The 15479-nt window shown below is 39.9% G+C and overlaps 1 protein-coding gene across 1 annotated transcript in view; it reads right to left on the reverse strand.

Moving 5' to 3' along the window:
* The window catches only part of Ros1 (ROS proto-oncogene 1, receptor tyrosine kinase), a 123059-nt gene extending 119035 nt beyond the window's left edge, over positions 1-4024 (reverse strand). The window contains exon 1 of the mRNA XM_010644971.3: positions 3902-4024. Within this exon, the coding sequence (XP_010643273.2) occupies positions 3902-4024 (123 nt within the window). The remainder of the gene's footprint in view (positions 1-3901) is intronic.
* Positions 4025-15479: the final 11455 nt, after the last annotated feature.

The raw sequence follows: 15479 nt of genomic DNA on the forward strand, positions 1-15479 counted from the left end.
GGCGTCGGGCGTCGGGCGGTGGGTTTCCGCTTCCTCTCCGCGCTCGCCTCGAAGTCAGCAAAGCTAGCGCGAATCCCGATCCCAGGCTCTCGCGCAGGCCTCGTCCCACGGTCCCGCGAAGCCGCGCTTCTCGCCGAGGACCTTAGACCTGTGGGTCCGTCCGCGGCGTAGCTGAACTGGTTCCCCCGTTATGTGTCCCCGAGGGCCGAATCCAGCCCCACATTTCTGGCCCTCTTAAACTAACTTGTGGGCGCAAGCTTTTCTACCCTGCCTACCTGCACCGGAACTAGTCTCATTCTTCGCTTCCTACCCTAACAAATAGGGCAAAGGAATCTGTTTCAATCCCACATTTGACCCTTGTTCCCACGTGAAGTTCAAACTTGTGTTCTCATCTGATGCACAAGTAGGATAATTCAAAGTTTCTGAGAAGATTCAAATAAAGAATGTACTATATATAGTGCTGGCCTTAGAATTCTGTCGCTGGAATTGTGTGCACAAGAATCTTTGGCTAAATAATCTCCACAGACACATTTCCGGTTTGCACGGTTAAATGCATAATTTCCCTTTGGATTTTGTAATTTACTAACTTACTCTTTTTTAGAAACTGATCGATTTCCATCCCACGCAACAGTATAGCAAATGTTAGTTTACCCATACCTTTGCCAACTATAAATGTTATCTTTGCCAACTCAATAGACAAAAAATTGGTAGATCATTTTTACAGTTCTGTGGTTGTTGCCAAGTTGAATATCTATCACATGCTTTTTAACCATTTATAATTCTTTTTTGAAGAAGTCATGTTCTAGACTATACATGTTTTTATGTATATTGTGGTTGGTAAAATTTTATCTATCATACAAAACACCTTTTGTCACTTTTCGGCTATTGTACTCATGTACTCTGTCTATTGTCATAACAGTTTAGGTTTGAAATAGGCAAATTTATTGATAATATCTTTTAGGGAATCTGGATTTTTTTAGATCAGATTGTTCAAAGTACTGTATTACAACTCAAAGATTATAGAAACATTCACCCCTAATTTTTTCTAATATTTTAATTGGCAAATTACTGAGTTTTTTTGTTGTTGTTTGTCTGTCTGAATGTAAATCACTCTCTTTGTTTAGTATCTCCTAGAATTTATTTGAATCTAGTGGTGATGTAACGATTAATTTTTTACTTAAAATAGTGCCTTTTGGTTTGACTGTCACTTTTATCATATTCCATATTCCCTTGTGTACATAGTTTTTTTTTAGATCTATTCCATTGTATGAGAATTTTTTGGAAACATGACAACCTTGTGAAACCTGCTGTTTTTTGTAGTCTTTCAGTTGATTTTGGTTGATTCCTTTGGAATTTAAAAAGCAAATTCAAAAAATGTATTGTGATACTCTGGTATTATAAAAACTATATCATATCTGCAATAGCTTTTACTGTCTATAAAAACCTTGACACATCAACCTCTTGTTCCACTAGGACACTTATCACACAGTTTACCTTTTTATATTCCCAACTGCACCCACCACAAAGCAGAACAGACATAGATACCTGGATACATGGGAAACATAGAACTGCACTGAGCCCGTCTCAACTTTAGTTCTTCAGGTGTCATGATTTGTTATCAGAAACAGAATTTTCATATCAAAGATTAGAAAACTGAAAAGAGATCCAGGCGTGATGGTGCACACCTGTTATCCCCAGCATCTAGGAGCCCAAGGCAGGAGGATCCCTGTGAGTTTAAGGCCAGCCTGGGCTATATAGTGAGTTCAAGGCCAGCCTAAACTGCATAGAGAGACCCTGTCTCAAAAACAAACAAACAAACAAAACTGCAAAGAAACTATGCTTTTAATGTGCTATTTTTCCCTGTGGATCTACCAAAAAAAAAAAAAAAAAAGTAGGACATAGCAAAATGCACCTCCACAAATTATTTGGCCACGAGTCTTTGTTTTTTCCTCTTTTATGAAAGTTCTCACCACATTACTTTGTTTTCTGCAGCGCAGCATCTAGAATTCAGTTAACGTACTCAGAGGACGCCGGCCGCTCCCTCCCAGTGTGAGATCAGTCAGTCACAAGCTCAGGGCTCGGACTCAGGTATTTTTGTCTCACAATCCTGCCCCTCTTTGGTCAAGCCTTTATTTTTCTCTTTTACATGGAAGATGTGGCAATATCAAGTGAAATCAAAGATGATCTTCACAGCACAAATTCACGTTCAAAAGGGTGGCATAGAAAATACAACAAGCCGCACATGCGTGGGGCCTCCTGCCCACTCTGTCCCGGGCAGCGGGGCGTGGGAGCCAGGTGCGCGTTTTCGAGACTCCCACTGAGCCAGAGGCCAGCAGGCTGTGTCCTGCGCATACTCTTCTTGTGGGCGTGAGCGGAAGGCGACTGGCTCAGGAATCAGCCGTCTCGTCCTGCTGCCAAGCCCCGAAACCAAGGAGCCCACGCTAAATATAAAAAATATATACTAAAACGACAGGGAGCGTGTGAGGCAGAAGGCAGTCAGGAGGGAAATCTGATAGATCTCAGTGGTGCGTCCATACTGTGAACAATGCTGTTTCCAAAAACTTCAGATATAGGGGAAATTACAGTATAATGTGAAGTGAAAAGGCAAGGTGCAAAACGCTGTGTAAAATTACATTTAAATAGATGTTCGAAGAAGGTATATGAGAAACTAAGAAATATATAACCAGAGGTTAGTAGTGTTGGAATCACAGAGATTTTCTCTTTGCTCTTTTCTATTTATCTTATAAATAGTTTTAAATATATACATATTCTTAATATAATCAGAAAAAAGACTTTCTAGGAAACATTTCATCATCCCATGTTTCCATTTTAAGTTTGAATTACAACTGTAGAAAACTAGACAACTACATGTTAAAGGCAATGAGATCTTCAGTAAGGATTTATACAAAATGCCAAACTGTTTCTAAAATGCTACTCTTGAAAGTAACCCTAAGTAGTATTTGAAGCTATAAATTAAACCTAGAGTGTGCAACACAAGTTACTTTTTAAATCTGCCTTGGAATTCTATATTTGATAGGTCAGCATATTTTAAAATGTCTGACTGCTACCAAGCTATTTCCTCTATGTTTTGATTTTTAACATTGATTTAGTCACTTTTAAGCAAAAGAAATGGTTATGTTCAGTGTTGACCTTCTGGGGGAATTTGATTTGGTTCTCATCCAGTTCAGTTTGCAGCTAGAATCGCAGAAAGAGTTAAGTTCAAACTGAGGTACAACTATGTAGAGTGCTGATAACCAGAAGTGAAAAAGAAAACATACATTTCCACATCAAAAACTCATTAATTAAAAATAACAAATGCACAGGTAAAAACAAAGGAATTTATGAGTAGTTCTTTAGAAATTAAAATGTGTCATCAAACATCAAAAACTCATTAATTAAAAATAACAAATGCACAGGTAAAAACAAAGGAATTTATGAGTAGTTCTTTAGAAATTAAAATGTGGCTTCACACGGCATTCACCTCTGCTTCCTTGGTTATCAGCACTCTGCACTGTAATCCGTTCACAATACAAATGTCAGTCTGGAAGTAGCAGATTTCCCCTGTGGTCAAATCTATTTCATATTTTAAGACAAATATTAATTACTTTGAAATAAATTATTTCAAATGGAATATTTAAGTGTACAAAATTGATTCCATTTAAGCCTCCTAAACTCAGTGCCTACACCACCATCCCCAAAAACTCTATGACAGATAATAAGAAATAAAATAACCATCCTTATCTTTTGCAATTACGAGTATTCCTAACTTATGTCAGAACTAATACTACCTTGCCTTGCTACCACTTCTTATCAGAAAAGATCCCAAAAAATTATCAGTTAAAACAAGTGTAATTCATCTTCTAGTTCCTGCAAAGACAAATATCAGATCCATAAAACTTACCAGGTTAGCTACACACGACTTTAGGCAGATGTTTAAAATTGTACACTGTGCCCCCAAAAGCAGCATGTTACCAAGAGCTGTAAAACTGACAAGTTTCAGGATGCTCCAGAGAGTGTTTGCCATCCCTTCACTGGTGGTGAGTTGTTAGATGGCTGGTCTGATTTTCTCCATTTTCTATATTAATTCTTTAGGTATCATCGCCTCAAATGAAAGAATCTCTAGTAGATTTTCTGGTCTTCTTTTGCAATGTTAGAGTATCCTTGCTTTCTGAAATAACGTTTAGACCCTTTAGTTTAGAACTTCGAGTCTTAGTTAGCTTGAAACATTCCCATAACTGCTCTCATAACCTCATTTCCTTTTCCTCCTGTGATGGAAGTGACGCACTGAGTAAAGGCTAAATCTTAGAAGAGCACTTTGTGTGGAAAATAAACAAAATAGCGCATGCGCATCTCAGAAAGCACATGATACATGCATAGTCTGAAGTTAGAACGCTTCATTGGGCCATCTGCCACTTGATACCTCTGAAGTCGGCTCAATTATGCCATCTCTGGGCTTTGACCATCCATGCTTTAGCAAACAGCAATGCTGCTATAATAAAGAATGATCAAAAAATTAGAAGCACCTAAATCAAGCGATGCAACACAGGGAGAACAGAATACTTTGAAACGAAATACATTTAAAATTAAAGAGCAAACAAAGATGAAATTAATAGACAAATTCCCTGAGGTGAATTAAAGATAAGAAAGCTTGTTAGAGTGCTCTCAGATCTTTACTACACATTAACTAAAACACTGCCTTATCAGGCCTATTCAGACAGAAACCAGCCACCACAGAGTCCTAAGATATGTTTAGGGTAGCTGCCCTCAAAGGGAGCATTGTACAGAATTCAGTTAGCCTAGGATCAAGGCAAAGTAAAGCTAGAGCCCAAAACAAAAGGTTTGAACTCTGCAATATGCAGAAGTGAGCCATTCTGCATCCCTGCTTCTCAGATGTGAAGCATTAACTCTTTAAGGGTATTTTTTGCAATGTTATTCTTTATAATGACAATCTGAAGTGTCGCATAAACTATTTTCCTAAATAAATTGTAAAGTATAGCAAATGCAACATAACCTTTTCTTAGTGATAATGAGGTCCACATTGTAGCACGTGCCTGAGGCTTCATTTTGAGCTAATCATCTTTTAGCAAAAGTTGACAAAGAATGTACAACATAAACCTGAGTTGGTGCTGAACTTAACCCCTAAAGCCTGTTGACTTGAAAAATAATCTCTTGCTGTTCACCTGCTCTTTGTTCACATTTTGCATTTTGGGGAATAAGGAGCTGGGTGGTGGCACACACCTGGAATCCCAGCACTGGGGAGGCTGAGACTGGAGGATGGCCATGAATTCAAGACCAGCCTGGGCTACATACTGAGTTCAAGGCCAGCCTGAATTACCAAGAAAGACCCTGTCTCAAAAAAAAAAAAAAAAAGGAATGGATTAAAGGACACCTTTGTAGTCAAGACATAATTTATAGGATTATTTTATAATGTTCACCCAAAAAGTCAAATACAGAGGATTGCAAGAGATCTGTCCACATGCTAGAGACCAAAGACCTGAGTCCCCCAGCAATGTCCCACACAAGTCCAGCTGAAGGCCTAGAGCCCAGGGCAGTGTCCTCCACAAGTCCGGCCAGAGGCCCAAAGCCCACAGCAGTGTCTCATGCAAGTCCGTACTGAGGATCTCTCTGGGAAGGGCCAACGCCCAGTGGTGCAAACCAGAGAACCTGTGCAGCGGGGTCATGAATCTGTGCCACCAGGCTGAGGGATCAGTGCTGGAGCCAGAAAGCAATGCTCAAGGCAAAGACCAGAGCTCCTCCGAAGAGAAGAGCAACTATTCCCCACAACAGCAAGGACCCAAGCTCCTCTGAAGACTGTAACAACCAGGTTCACATCAGGAAAACCAGCTACAGCAAGCCTCCCCAGGAAAATCAACAGCTTACAGTTCTGCTTTTACACCACTCTGGCAACAGTCCTCAGGTGGGTCTTCCATGCCCAAACCATGCTGACTCAGTTCCAAGTCGAGCATTAGTTAATCCACCACATATATACAGCTGCACCAGAGGAATTTGACCATCTTTCTGTAAAATACAGTTGAAAATAGAGAATAAAGTATCTTGCCTAACAGATGTTTTTCATTCCAATGAAATTTATCTTCTTTGCTGTGGCTACTGGCTCCTTTTGACCTAGTAGCTTTTAAGATGGAGCCACAAACATGTACGTTCAAAACCTTAGATCATTCTTTCTTCTCACTTGTTCTAACTTTATTGGTTGGCTGTGAAAAAGAAGTACCCTTGAAATATCAAGAGTTTGCATTATTCTGGTTTGGGAAATTAACAGCACACAAACTGAAAGTATGTTCACAGACACTTGTTTCAGAATTGTTCATATTAGCAAAAGGTTGGAAGCAGCCTAAAAGTATAATAACATAATGCTGAATCAAAATTATACTTATTTTTGTCATCTTTTTGGTGTGGCTTCTCCAGGGGAGCTTGTTTGAATTTCTTACCACACAGGTTGGTGATTAGGCTGCTTACATAGTGGCTTAGAGCTTGGTGAAAGTGCTCCAGCTCCCAAAGCATAAGCTGTATTGTCTTAGATATCACATTGTCACATCTGCTCATTTCACTGGTTGCCAAAGAATCACAAACATATGCCCAAATTCAAGGGAGTTAAACACCTACCTCTTGATAGGTCAGAGCCAAGACTACAGAAGAACAAGAGACATTATTGCATAACTTTTTAAAACTACAATATATTGCCTTAAAGTGGTCCTCATTGATATGGTTCTGATATGTGGACATTTCAGTTATCAGTTTCCCAATAATGCAGGTCTAACTTCAGTTAACATCACGTATTATCAGTGAGTGATTGCATAAAGTATAACCTTCTCAAGCTGCCCTTTCAGTCCATAAAATAAAGGTAAATAGCAGATGGCATCGTGATCAGAAATCAATTGTGTCTCCTCTTTCAAGGTCGCAGTGGTTGGTCACTGTGCATTGTTATTCAGTTCATGCAAAGCACGTTCTTCTGTTGCCTCTTTGTCTTTCAGTGGCAAAATTCATGTAACATTTTGTATAGTGACACTTGCAAAAATGAATAGTTCAAAGACAAAATTGCCAGCAAATGTAAAGCAAAATAATTTTGAAGTGAAATTTGAATCAAATAGAATTAGAAATCAATAACCACATGTTAGCATTCTGTTATATATTTAAAGAAACTGAAATAATCAGCTTTCAAAGAGAGAAGGTTTATTTTGTCCCTTAGTTTCAGAGGTTCCACTCCATAACCAGGCTAAGCCATTGCTTTCTGTCTCCTCATGGGAGGGCAGAGAGTATGACAAGAGCAGTTGGCACAGCAAAGCTGCCCACCCCATAGCCAGGGAGTGAAGAAGAGAAAGAGGACAGCAGGGTCCCTATTCCCTGGCCCACACATCCCTGGTGTCTAAAGACCTCCCACTAAGGCTTCCCTCTTAAAGGTCCCATCACCTCCCAATGGCACCATGTTACAAACAGGCTTTTAACACAGGGGTCTTTGGGGGTCATTTAGAATAAAAAGAATAGCATGATAACAATACTGATATTGCTGCCATTTCACAAACTCTATACATACATGGAGCCCAGGGAAATAAATGAAAGTAAATGTATGAACATAAATGAAGGAATTTATTGTGTTGAAAAAGATAAAGGTATCTTACAGGAAATCATGCCAGCAAAAAAACAAAACAATCACATGAAGCATATCACTTGGGGAATTATTTTTCCTTCTACTTCCAAGTCTGGAGTTTTTTTAGAAACTAAAAGTTCTGGAAGATTGGTATTTAAGTGGTTCGTCTTTTTTGTAGGGCAATATTTACTCTTCGTTACAATTTCGAGCTCTCCAAAATCTGTCGTGTGTGTGTGTGTGTGTGTGTGTGTGTGTGTGTGTGTGGAAGATGACTGAATCATGGGGGTTTTATACTCATCAGCAGGTTGCTTGACTGATGAGTTCATGGTTGACTTGCTATTAGGCCTGGGTAGAGGAAGGTCATTGAGGATGTGACCTGAGTAGATGTCCTCTCTCCCCCTTGGAGCCAGTCAACCATGGACTGACCCACTGAAACAATGAGCCAAAAATAACCTCTCTTTCTTTAAGTTGTGGGTGTCAGATATTTTATCTCAACAACAGGAAATCTGACTGATACAAATTTTTTACAAAGAGTTGGATTGTTGCTATGACTATACCTGATCATGGTGGTTCGGGAGCCTTGGGAATTGGTTTGTTGTTAAGAGATTGGAAAGATTTGGAGACACTGGCTACAAAAGTTTTAAAATTATATAAGCGTAGATTAATGGGAGACTCTGGTCAGAGCTCAGAAGGCTAAAATGGTGATGAGAATGCAAACAACAAAGGCCAGGCTTAGGAGGTTTCAGTTAGGAAGGAGGACTCCACTGGCAACTGGACAAGAAACCATGAAAAATTTTATTCTAGATAAGAATCTGTCTGCATTTTGCCTGTGTCCTAAAGCTTTGTGTGAGGCTGAATTTAAAGATGGTAGAGTAATTAATCTGGCAGAGAAAATTTTAAGGCAGTCAATGTTCATTAATGTGCCATTAATGCTGCTTGTGGATTTTAACCACATCAACAGTAAAAATCGGAGAGAAAGAATAGTTGAACGATTTGAAAAACTTGCAGTTTGGCCAGAAGGAAAGAGCCAGCAAGGTTGGGGCCATGGAGAGTATGGTTGTTGAGATTAGCACTAAAATAAAAAAGCTAAGAAGTTTGAATTAAGACAATAGAAAATATGGTTTTAATGTATCTTAGGAATCAGCAAGACTTCACCCTTCACAGGCTGAGAAGTATAAAAGTATAAACTTTAATTTGAGAAAAGAGCCCCAGGGCAATCTGCTCAAAATGGGCCATCTAGAAAATTGGTTCCGTGGAATTCATTTCATCATGCTTAGCCTCTTAGGTACTCAGCCTAATCCAAAAGGCCACTGCAGCCATGATCCAAGGGGCCTAACTACAGTCTGAGCTGGCAGCAGACATCAGAGCCATCTGATAGCTTTACAGGCATGGGAAATGCAAGAGTTATAGGGTCATGAAAGCTTCTGCCCAGATTTAAAAAAAAAAAAAAAACAAAAAAAAAGCCTGGGGGCCGGTATTTAGCTCAGTGGTTCTGCTGCCTGCTTTGCATGCACAAGGTCCTGAGTTCCATCCCCAGTACCACCCTCCCCTCCCCCCGCCAAAAAAGCCTGGTAGGCCCTCAAGGAATCCCTGAGAGGGAAGTATGTAAAGCTGTGAGAGTAAAGTCAGAGGAGCACTGGAGATCCCACGAAGTTTAAAAATGCCAATAATGTGGAATGCTTGTGAAGGAAATCTGCAGGCAGTGAGCAGAGCCAGCCCAAGAGAGAGGCCATGTGGGATGCAACGAGCAGGATCGTAGAAATGGGGCTGCCTTAGCCCTTTGGAGCTCACATCTCACCATAAATACCCTGGCTGTTGGACACACAGGTATAGGATTTTCCCTGCTGGCTTCAGACATGCTTAGGTCCCATTCCTTTCTATCCCCCATTCCTCCCTTTTGGAGTGTTTACCCTGTGCCATTGTACGTTGGAAGGATTTAACACGCTTCTATTTTTACATGAGCTCACAGTAAAAGGTTTCAGAGGAGACTTTGGATGTGGATCTTTCAGCAATGCTGGAATCACTTAGAATTTGGACTAAATCTTAGAGATGGACTAAATAAATATATTTTGCATAATGAGATGGACATGAGCCTTTTGGCAACCAGAGGTAGATAGTTACGTGCCCCAAAATTCTCCTGTGTTTGGAAGTTGACTGGATTTTGGGTGAGCTATACTTATTTTTGGAGTAGTCCACTGATGAGCTCATAGTTGACTTGCTGTTAGGAGGTTAGGGCCGGAGGTGTCACTGGAGGGGTGACCTAGAAGATGGATTCTTTTTCCCAGCCCCTCATCTTTCTCTCTGATTCCTGGCCACCACGACATAATCAGGTTTCCCCTTCAGGCCTTTCCACCTGGCCATTTCTGCCATGGAGCTAGCCTACTATGGAGTGAGCCCACTGAAGCTGTGAGTCAGGTTTAAACTTCTCCTTTAAGTTGTGGGTGTTGGATATTTTGTCTCAGTGACTGGAAATCTGATCAATACATTCCTAAAGTAGTAATGTTTAAAAGACATTTCATCTTAATGGAAGGTATTTCCAGAAATTGAGACTAGGTATTGGATAACTGCTTAAGCATTTTACCTAAAGCTACCCCTGCAGTGCAAACTATTTTAGGAATATAAGTAAGAAGTTTTCAAAAGAAAGTTTGGTTCCTGATCCTTTTTCCCTTCTATTATCTCCAGAGATAGAGGAGCCAGCATCTGAAATAGGGTTTCACTGCCTCAAGGGTGCCCCCAACTTTCAATCTTGCATAACTAGAAGAGCCTCTCAGCATGGAGGCCGAGGGATCCCACAGCATCCGACTGCAGCACCTGTCACCCTGCAGACCCAATGCAACATTCATGGGCCAGAATTGCTGCTGCTTCAAACCTTAAAGCTAGCCCTGAATCCCTGGGTGAACAAAGAGAGAAGCTCCCCAAGGAGAACCTGGTGGGCAAAGAGGGCAGACAGATCCTGCTCAGAGAGAGAACTCAGTGAGAGATAGGAGTCAAGGAGTCAGAGACTTCACTCCATGAGAAGCAAGCCCATGGCGTTGGCTTTCAAGTCATGCACAGGAAGAACTGCATGACTGGCTATTATCATTTTTTTTTCTTTTGTACCAGAGATCGAACTCGGGTCCTTGCACTTGAGAGGCAGGTGGTGGAACCACTGAGCTAAATCCCCAGTCCTGGCTACCATCATTTTTGAGCTGTAACATAGAGGAATCCCCAACGTTGGCCTCATTATGGGCATTAAGAAGCCAACAAAAGAAAAATGAAACTACTAATTATATTATTTATGGGTGCTTATCATTTGTGACTAGCCTGAGCACAAAAACAATAAACTTTGAATAGTGAAAAAATATCTCCAAGTATCAGAGTTTTCTGGGAATGAAATGAATAGGAACTCTCAGATTTCCTTGCTTAAAAATTTATTGCATTTGACCCAGCCATCCCTCTGCTGGGTATCTTTCCAAAAAAATTAAGAATCATATCACAGTGATATATGCACATGCATGTTTATAGTGGCACAGTTTGTAATAGCTAAAACTTGGAAACAGCCCATTTGCCCATCAGTTGGAAACTGGAAAAAGAAGATGTGGTTTTTCTATAAAATGGAATATTACTCAGCCATAGAGAGAAATTAGATTCATTCATAGGAAAATGGATACATATTGAGGATATATTCCTAAGTGAAATAAATAAGTCACACATGTGTAAATACCAAATAGTTTCTCTGGTGTGAATAAACTGTAATAGTACATAAGATCCTAAAGAAATAACTGACATTGTGAAATGGGAAGAGAAGGGATAAAAGTGTAGGGAAAGTGGGAAGGGTAGGGGAAGGGTAATAAGAGAAAAGAAAAAATTGTGAGAAAATGAAAAGATGGAAATAAAGTGTTTCTAAATGGGGAGGGGAAGAGGGGGTGAAGGGAGGGCAGGGACAAGGGGAAAAAATGAGAACCAAGACCTATCATGTAGAGGTACAAGATCCCAATGATGAATGTAACTATACTGTACACCTAAAATGTACCAATAAATTCAATTTTTAAAAAAAGATACGCATGTACATGTACTAACTCCTCATGATGAATGTGATCATTATGTACTGAAAACCTGTACTAATAAAAAATTAAAATTACAAAATATGTAAAAAATTTAAAAAATAAAAAAAATAGTACTTTTTTAGTACTATTTTTAGAGTGATAAAGCGAGGTTCTTGAAGAATTGGAAAATGACTCTAACCCCTACCTTTAATATGTCCAGAGTGCTAATGAGGTGGTATAATGTGGTGTTAGGTGCTTCAATACACATTTTACACACACACACTCACACACACACACACACACACACACACACACAGCAGATATCTAACACCAAAGCCCGTGTCTTTCTTATGGCTTAAAGAAAAACTTAATATTGTTTTCTCTAGCTATTTATAGTCAATGAAAAGATATCTCAGTGTTTTTCACATACTTTCAATGAGAGCACTTTGACCATTCAGAAGTAAAGATCAGGAATTAGAGCAAAGTGCTTTACTTTAGAAGTTCTTATTGCTATTCTTATGATAGTGGTAGTGCTTAACTTACAGGAATAGGTGAAGAATTAGGAAATCGTGATTTCAGATTTAACTAATACCTGCATTTCTTTCTTTAATCAGCCAATCTGCATTTGCAAGTATTGAGATACAGCTTTCAAAGTTTCCAACTGTATCCTTCAATACAAAATGTTTTCACAACACAAAATGGTTGCAAACCCCTTTTACCACAGAATAGTGCGACATTTGCTTTGTCATTTCAGCTTGTCCTCAGAAAAACAGGTAAGACCAACCCACAGGCAACAGAACATGAACAGTGTGGGACACGGTGAGCAAGCCCACCCACAGCTGCACTGTCGCCGAAGAGGCAGGCCCACACACCCTTCATCCACTGCGAAGGGGAAAGTAAATTGCTTGTGGAGCTCTGTCAAGGTTCCTATGTAAAAAGAAGAATCTGCAATAGAATTTTTGAGGAGATGCTATCTGAATTTATAGACTACATCAAAGTTTAATTCCCCTGTTTCAAAATTACGTGGAACTAAGAATGGTTCTGATGGCTTCTGTCATGCATTTGGGCTTTGCCACAGAACTACAGCTGTCATAGTTGTCCTGAGATGCACATAAAGCACATTCTCACATCTTACACTCAGTAAGCAAGTCTGTGTACTACTCACGGAGAAATCATTTAGGATTCTACTGGGGAGACTGCATCAAGGGTGCTACATCCTCAGCCCATTTTATTTTATTTCATTTTTTCATTAAGTTTATTGGTACTTTTTAGGTATACATTACAGTTGCATTCATCATTAGGATCTTGTACCATTTTACATGATGTATCTTCGTTCCTATTTTTTCCCTGTCTCCCTACCCTCCCTAACCCCCTCCACCTTTCCCTGTTTACAAAGATTTTATTTATTCATTTATTTTGTTTCAAAACATATATTACTAATTTGCTAAATTTCCCAGGCTGGGCTTGAACTTTCAATCCTCCTGCCTCAGCTTCCCAGAGTGCTGGGTTATGGGCCTCCACCACCATACCTAGCTGTTCTATTATTTTAAGAACAAATATAATAATTGTTAGTAGATCCAGTTTACAGTTAAGAAAAATGAGGCTTAGTAGGTTTAAAAAGCTTCTGTTTCAGAGAGCTAGGAGGCAGCAGACTTGGGACTGAAATGCACATGTATGTGACCCTGAAGTCTATAATATTACCTACAGCACCAATAGTAAACTGCATTGAACTAGGCAGTGTTGGGAGTTATCAAGATTCCTTTCATCTTTAGGGGCTGAAATATGTTACTAGAATAATGCCACTTCTTTTCTTTTAAGGAGGAAATATCTTATTTATAATGATCAATTTAAAGTTTAGAAAAACCTCACCATTGAAAAAGAAACAATAAAAATTGTTTTAAAACAACAAAAAAATAATCAAATACAGGAGAAAAGTAATTCCTGGACTATAGGAAATTGCATTCCAACCACCACTATAACAATCATACTGCACTTTTGGATTTGAATAAAGCTCTTTGGGGTTAATGGCAGTGTCATAAGTCTATTACTACTGGTTGTAACAGTAACAATACTTAAATAAATATGTATGTTTTGCTGGGCATTTTCAAACCATATGAGATATTCTGCCAATATGCCCAGTGAATTACAAAGAGATCTGAGACCGATTAGTGCTTGGAAAATACTGTAAGCTTCAGTTTGCTGGGAACTAACTTTGTCTCTGTGCACTTGAAACTCAGCTTTCTTATTTACTTAAGCACTTTCTATTAGGTTAGTTGGCTTAAATAATCAGACTGCTCCTCCCTGGTCTGCAGGCTCTGAAAACCTGATCCAACTATCCCACTGCAACATGAAAGCCTGGCTTTGGTCACGAGTCCTTAGCATGAAGATAACAAGTTCACAGGACCACAGCCCGGCATCTCTGAGTCTTCACCCCAGAGAGCCCTGACGGCAGAGAAGAGTCAGAGGCCAGTGGGGTCAATGTCCGTCTCTGGACTTTTCCTTTGGGTATCTCTGCATCTCCAACTTTGACTATAAAATGGATGCAAACTTAGCATTTCACTCATACCTATTGTAATTGAAAAATCAATGAAAAGTTAACACTAGGCCTACTTACTTCCATCCTTCTTTAAATGAGATAATATTTGTATGGATTAAGACATTTTCAGTTTCTTATTCTGATTCTTAGTCAGGAACTTCTAAATTGATAATCTATAATAAAATCAAAAGGAAGGTAAATGTGAACAGCACTCTGCATGTAATAGGTGTCCGAAAATGTTCATGAAGGATGAGTGTAGAAACCTAATGGGAAAAATTTTAATGTCCAGATATCAAAATAAGAAGTCTACATTTTTTCTGGTAGCATTTTCACTGACGTATGTAGGATGACTCTAATGAACCCTCAGTAGCACAGGACCCTTACTTTGCAGTAAGATTGGCCTGGGCAATAAGCAGTCTCAGCCACAGGGTGCTCTTGTACCCACTGTCATTTATATGCCAACAGTGTCTGCAACGTGAATGACTCACAACTTGTCAGCTGCCGAAGTCACTGCTATACTTCTACAGTTCTTTTCTTTTCTTTTCTTTTCTTTTTACTCATTGAGTTTATTGGAACATTTTAGATGTACAGTACAGTTACATTCATCATTGGGATCTTGTACCTTTACAGTTCTTTTATGTCTGCAATGAATGTTTACTGAAATATTCTCTCCAAACCCCTTGCTCAGGTGTCTTTTAGTATCTCAATGGCGGGGCCAGCCCAAGCCACTTATTTCAGGTGACCTGACAGCCATGGTGTCTTCCCCACCTCTCACCCATCCTGAATCTCTTCTTTCTGCCCATGATGGCAGTCCTTCAGACTTTCCCAGAGAACTGCAAGAACCTGTGAGTGACTCTCAAGCAACTCAGCTATGACAACCACCTCGTGCTCCCTAGGATACAGGCTGGTCTCACTGGGAAAGGACACTGTACCCAGATGGACAGGTGTGCGGCTTTCTGCTTGCCAAGACCTGGGTTGGGACAGCTTCTCAGACTGGGCCCATTCTCATCACTTGGAAATGTTAGTGGAATCCAATACATAGTATGAAAATCAACACCCCCTATGTATTTACAACTTTGAGACTTCCCATTTCCCTTACAACTATGTCTGATATCCCTGAAGTGTTTTTTCTATGCTAGGGATCCAATCCCGGACCTTGTACATTCAACTCATGCGCTGTATTCCTGGGCTACACCTCAGCTGCTCTAGAAGCACTTCCGACTCTAGATCTGGGTTGGCCTCTTCAGTCTACGGTCCATGGCTCCTGGCAAGTTCCTTTGTCCTGTGGCTGGGCCCTTGTGGTTCTGCACTCCAT

Source organism: Fukomys damarensis, unplaced genomic scaffold, assembly GCF_012274545.1.
Source record: "Fukomys damarensis isolate Sample0158 unplaced genomic scaffold, DMR_v1.0_HiC HiC_scaffold_14, whole genome shotgun sequence".
Lineage (NCBI taxonomy): Eukaryota > Metazoa > Chordata > Mammalia > Rodentia > Bathyergidae > Fukomys > Fukomys damarensis.